This window comes from Pygoscelis adeliae, unplaced genomic scaffold (genome assembly GCF_000699105.1).
Source record: "Pygoscelis adeliae isolate BGI_AS28 unplaced genomic scaffold, ASM69910v1 Scaffold548, whole genome shotgun sequence".
NCBI lineage: Eukaryota > Metazoa > Chordata > Aves > Sphenisciformes > Spheniscidae > Pygoscelis > Pygoscelis adeliae.
The window spans coordinates 214,808-221,238 of NW_008825427.1; the positions used below are offsets into that span (position 1 = coordinate 214,808).

At 41.8% G+C, this 6,431-nt stretch overlaps 1 protein-coding gene across 1 annotated transcript in view; it reads left to right on the plus strand.

Annotated features, from left to right (window-relative positions):
- Window positions 1-6,431, plus strand: part of ICOSLG (inducible T-cell co-stimulator ligand) — a 166,414-nt gene that overhangs the window by 147,126 nt on the left and 12,857 nt on the right. Inside the window, exon 2 of the mRNA XM_009330645.1 lies at window positions 5,931-6,166. Within this exon, the coding sequence (XP_009328920.1) occupies window positions 5,931-6,166 (236 nt within the window). The remainder of the gene's footprint in view (window positions 1-5,930; window positions 6,167-6,431) is intronic.

The window sequence follows — 6,431 nt, forward strand, 5'->3', positions numbered from 1 at the left end:
ATAAAAACAAAATCTTTAATTTGTACAACAAATACCTGTACTGCATTTTATATTTATGTCCTTAGAGTAAATCTGAGTCTTGAGTCTTTACATAAGTATATTTGCATTTGAAAATATCTGACCTGTTCAGCTATTGCCAAGATGGCTCTTAAGCATTTTCTCTGAACATTTCATTAGCTCTCTTCCCAGAAGATCACGATGATCAGAAACAGAGATCTTAATTGTATGACATTGTATGAATCTAATCTTATTGCAGTTTGGGAGCTGAGGTTTGAAATTAATTTTGGTAGGTCCTATATACTTTAATGTTTTAGTTCTAATGAGATCAGTCGCTTTATGCATCATGAACTCCCTCTTCATGCTCTCTGTAGAGAGTTTGCTGGTGATTGGGATCCAGGCTTAGCTGTGATGGATTTTTTTAATTGCTCAGAGGATTTCCAATGTGCTGTGTGTTATGTGGGATAAGAAATGGCATGCTAAAGAAGTTGTCCTGGAAACCAACATCTTCCTTTTGGAGAATGAAAACTTCAGCTGGATGGTCTCAGACAAACCTGCTCCTTCTCCTCCTTAGCTAAAGGCGTCTGCATCTGACTTAGTCTGAGTTTGTTCTTCAGCTCTGCCCACTCTCTTGTCACTCTTACGATTAATGTATTAAACCCGGGCAAAAGAAAATAATCCTTCTCCAGAAGGCATTTCACACTCCAAAACCTGTGAACCCCATTTCCACAACAGTGTCTTTGCTGCATTATCTAGCATCCTTAGCAAATGAGCTTTTGCCACTTGTGATCAGAGCAAAGCATATCTGGCAGAGATGAAGCTGAGTAAAGGAGCAGAGGGCAATTCAGACAGCAAGAGCACTCTTTTGCTTGGGATCACTCACAACACAGGAGATCCACACAGGACAGCGTGTGCTAAGTAGGAGAGGCTCAAGAGACATTCTCAGCAATTACATGCTGTTCTCAATGCTTTTTTTTTTCAACACACCCACACACAGTGAGCAGGTGAAAGTATGCCAAATTATTCCCTTGCTTTTCTTAAAACAACAGGAAATCAACTATCATTATGCATGACTAATAAAGAACTGTGAATACCAGTGGCTCCTTTCTAACAACATAATCAAATATATCATAGTCCTTTCCTTCTCTGGGTATAAATACATCGGTTGCCATTGCTGCCATGCACACAGAGCACGTCTTGCCCGAAAATGATATTTTACAGTGCTACAAGTGCCCTCTTTTGCATGGGGCAGTCTTGAAATCTGGGTGTTAAAAGTGATCTTTTTGGCCAATGCCCTGAGTGCTTAGTGCGGCAACAAAATGTGAGACAGGGAGCGAACAGACAGACTATAGTTTTCTCTTAGTTCATTCACTTCTCTCAAGTGTATTTCTTGGCAGTTCTTTTCCATAGCATCAGGCCAAGCTCACCATCTCAAAGGGTCTTCTCAGAATCATGAAACATCTTATTTGGAATCACATCTTTTCCCTCATTTCATCACCAGTCTGTTCTCAGCAGTCAGCTTTGCTGTTTTACTCCAGATGTGTCCACTAGTCAAGGAAACTATTTGCTTTTGTGCAAAGTGTCCTCCCCTCACCCTCTATTTTTAAGATGCAATGTCTCTCTTCCACTTGCTACTTCTGCTAGCTTCTCTGTAGACAAAGTGTTGGAAAAGTGTTGTAAAATCGTTCACGCCTCATACCTTCTTTTTCTCTTTACCCATACATAAAATTGCACAAGTGGCCAAAGCTACTGTGATTTTTCTGTTGACTTTTTTCTCAGTTGCAAGTCATGCTTTACTAGCTTTAGTGTCATGCACTGAAACCTCCACAGTGCAAAAGTCAGGTATTTGTGGAGACCATTCCGTAAGGATTTGGTATATTTCATATGTCACAGCACAGTCATACATTTACTGATGGAAGAACAAGAGGGCTACACGATCCCTATTCCATTTGAGTATGATTTTGCTTGTCTGGCATCAGTATGCTCAATACAGACTGCTCTTCTACAGCAGCAGTGATCTGCTACTTGAAGTGTTACTTCTTAAAGTTTTCCAAGAAGAAAGGAGGATTATGATCCTTAGGGCAATGTTCAGTCCATTTTGTAAGGCTATTTTTGATTGCTCTACCACTTTACATTATTTGAATTATGCCTTTTGCCTCCTTTTCCTAATGTCAGATTAGCTTACTTGCTCTGTGACTCCTTTTAGTCTTTCTATTAATTTCTACTCCTTCTTCTGCTATATCTTCCGTGCAGGTGACATACCAAAAGGCAAACAATTTGCTGTGCGGTTGTTTAGTTAGGTGTTAGTCTAGGTGTTTAGTGCACATGACAGAAAACATACAAGCACCATAACCCACGCTGGGTAGGCTGTAGTACTTTCACTTGATTGCTTTATGCTGAAGATCGATGATCAGCATTTGCTTTTTTTCCTCCACAGCAATCTCATTTCCAGGTATTTTCCACCCTTTTAATTACACTCTGATATGTGATGCAGCAGAGTGCTTCTCCGCTTGTGACCCTTTTCCTGGCAATCATCTCATGTACTAGTAGCGCTGTGGTCATGGAGAGTTTGATTAGATTTTTGGTAGAGAACCTGTGCACTAAAAACATGACTAGGAAATACATGCTAGCTCATTTTTACATAGTCTTCCACCATTTAAATTTTCATCATGATGATTTTAAAGCTTTCTATCCCAGAATTTATTTGCTGAAAACATATATTCCATGGTCCTGTAGACTCTGATGTTTCTGTCGTACCTGAATTTAACACTGATTTCTCCCCTTATAGTGAATGAATACCGTCCAACTAATGCCAGTGAGGCCGTCGCTGTTAATACCAGGGTACTACCTGGTGTTTCTGACTTAAGATGAAGACCAATTAAGCTTGAGGTCAGCTGTTCGTTTTCCAAGTACTTCTTCTGGTCCTGTGAAAATAGCTGCAGATTTTTATTTTTCTGTATTCTGGGGTAAGCCCCCCAAACCTAGTGTATGTAATATCACTTCAAGGTTTTTCTAGTTAAAGTTATTCTCCAGTTGCGTGCAGAGCATGAGCTGGATCATTTTGCTCATCTAGAAAATGTACCTGTTTAACACATGGTACGTGAAAGTTTGAGTAGTCCCTACTCTAGGTAGTCCCTTTTTAATGTGTTTTCTTTAACTGTGTCTCCATTGTAGGCTGCAAACTTGCTATGCCTTCATCACATATTTGTTTGCATGTTATCTCATTGCCTCCTGTTTTGTCTTGGCCTGTTTGTGCATGATAGGGAAAGGTTCAGTGCAGGCAACCGACTGGTGATCATACCTCTCTTTTGGTTTTGTCACTGTGTCATCGTGCCTACTGCTAACGACAGAGGCACCTGCTTTTCAAATGGGTGACATGCTCTAGCCTCCCTAAAAACTTTTCAGCACTCAGTTATCCTCTGCTACTAATTTTATGTGCATTTCTTTCATGGCTGTCCTGCTCCAAAAATGGTTCAGGTCCTCCACACCACATACAGTCGTGTCACCCATTTTTCAGTTATCCCCAAAGGTTTTCAAATTGTCTGAGATTTTATTTTCTTCCATATATGTAGAGAGAGGTATGTCTCTGCTGCATAAAGTCTAGCCAGTCTCTCTGGATTCTCAATATATGCGCTGCTGAGCTTGCCACTGAAGTGTGTTTTGCAGATACACCTGTTCTTTTCAAACACGTGATACCCGTTTGAAAACAATCAGCTCTCTAGCTCTCTGGTATGGAGATCGCTCCTCTGTCTCACAGCCTGGGAAAATTAGAGTATTGGTTTCCTCCTCTTTTTTTTTTCCAATTCTTCCCAATGTTTCTAGTTTCAAAGTCCATGGGCAACATATTTGCCACGCACAAGCCATAAGAGTTAGTTTCTTCTTCTGACAGCCTTAAATGCCTTAACTTAATTGCATCAAGTGGTGCAGACACACATAAGAGAGGACAAATTAACTGTCAACAATAAGGTTTTTTTACAAATACTCTACTTTAGGAGCTCAGGTGTCTGCCTCTCTCCCACGCTGAGACACACACACATGCACACAGGAGGAGGGACCAAATGGATCGTCTTTGAGCCACTTCTATGTCTCAAACGGAGAGTGCAGCAGCTACCTAAGATTGCACCTATGTACAACTGGAATGGGGTTTGCACATTAACAACCTCAAACATCTCCATTTTCTGAAGCTAAGATCCATCTTTCCTGTCATAAGCATTGTAATTTTAGAAGCCCAATCAGACAGCTTTGCATGCGATTTGCCTTGTGACTATCCTATATTGTAGCTTTTTTAACAAAAGAAAACAAATAAATACACATTTTTGCACTACTAAAACTAGACCTTGGGAAATGAAAACAGCTGCTGATAAAAATTCACAGTATTCTCTGACAAAAAGGAAGTCTCGTCATAACTTTCAGAGCCACGCAGAAGCAGCAGTAGTGACTTTGAACCACATCTTAGTAGTAGCTTTGATATATAACTTTGAAGTTGACTCTTCTTTGAGGTGGAGGTTGCACCAGATAACCTTCAGAAGTGCTTTCCTGCCTGAATTTTTCTATAGGCATATGGTAGTAGGGATGAGGAGCCACATCTTTGATGAAAACTTTTCACATAGGCTTTTCAAACATCCTTGCCTGTTATCATTCATCTGATCTTTGATGTGATACTTGTAGGGGAACGATCACGTAACTGAGGTCTGTATTTTGACCCTAAGCCAAATACCCCGACTTATTGCTAGTAAGTGACATATTAACAAATCTACATCTAAAAGAATAAAAATATATTGCTATTCAGTGTAAATAGAAGGAACCACATCAGCTGCAATGATCTTCCACTGCAGCTGCTTCTCCTTTTTTGATTGTGTGGAAAGAAATAGGGGAGCACTCCCCAAGGAACGTCTTGTATCTAATGGCAGTGATTTGGCAGTGAGAGCCTGCTTTTATTAACTGCAGGGTTGTTCAGTGTGTAGCATAGGAATGGAGTCACAGGCAGAAGAATATCCTTATATTTCAAGCCCTCTGGGGAATTCTGCAGGTAGGGGCAACTTAGGACCTGCCTAAGGCTGAGCCTTAATGAAATACCATTTGGAAGGGAAACAGAAGACAAAGTTGCCTTATAGATTAAAAACTCATCAGGGATTTCAGGCAATGCAGATTCAAAGGCCTGGCGCAGGCAGAGAAGAGGTTTGCACCTGACCTGGGTTTCCAAATCCCAAAGAGTCTCCTGGCTGCGGAGACACATTTGCCTTTCTTCCTTATTCCGAAATGCCTTTCCACAAAAATTGGTAGGCATGTGTAGTAATAGGCTGTTCTTATTCATCATGTGTGAGAAGAGCACGATAGAAACCATCGCAAAGAACAGCAGAAGAGCGCATTCAAACTATGCATTTTAGAAAGAACAAATTTATATCCAGAACTCTAAAAAGTCACCTGTAAAGTTAAGCCACAAGCATTTAAAGTCAGGAAGCTTTTAGCCACAAAGAAACGATTCCACGTGCATCCCTGTTCACCAAGTGCCTGTTATTAAAACAGTACCTAAAATATCAAATGAGTGGTTCCCACACTAGGATATTCCATCAGGAAATATTTCAGTGAGAGATGTGAATTGGCTGCTGCCGATATGTTCCGATTCAACCATAATTCCATAGGAATGTTTACCTTCCTTTAAATTTAATGTAAATTTAAGTCTACCCTCCCAAACTGATCACTGATTTGCAGCCTATCAGCGATACACAGAGAGGCTGAAGCAACGTCAGCTTTAAGACTCAAAACCGCGAGCCCCCCTTCTTGCTGCTGGCTGGCAGCAGAAACAGCACTGAGACCTGCGGGTCTTGCACAACCCTGGGGTTTCTTCTTCATCGCGGACAAAGTATTTGGTATTCCCAGGGCGACTCAGAACTGGGAACAAATAAAACATTAATGCGGCAATCTTTTTTAAGGACCGTCACTGCGGCGTTGGTTTGCAGCGTGGCAGTGACAGCTTTGCGGAGTGCCACAACCATACGTGTTGGCGAAGGAGGCGCCCGACAGTAAACAAGCCAAACGCAGCCCTTGATGTGGAGCCAGAAATAAAACTGCTGGTGAATGTGAACCACAGCTTTCAAGTAGCCAACTACTCCTCCAACACCCCTTACCAAGGCGATTCTGTCAGAACTTTTACCTTCTGTGTCTTCAGGTGTGGTCACGCATCATATCAAATCACGTTTAGGGTTATTTACTATTTATGCAACCGTAAACCTAACATCTTTTGAAAGGTATTTTGAAGCACAACCCAACAACAGAGCCCTGGTTGCCTGGCAGGCTTTGCAAAGGCCCGTGCCCCCAGCCGGATTGCAGTGCGCGGCCCCCTCCCTCGCACAGGCCGAGCGGGGCCGTGGGACCGGTTTCCACCGCCTCGCAGGACCAACGAGATGCTGCTGCTCCCTCCGCGCTGTCACAAA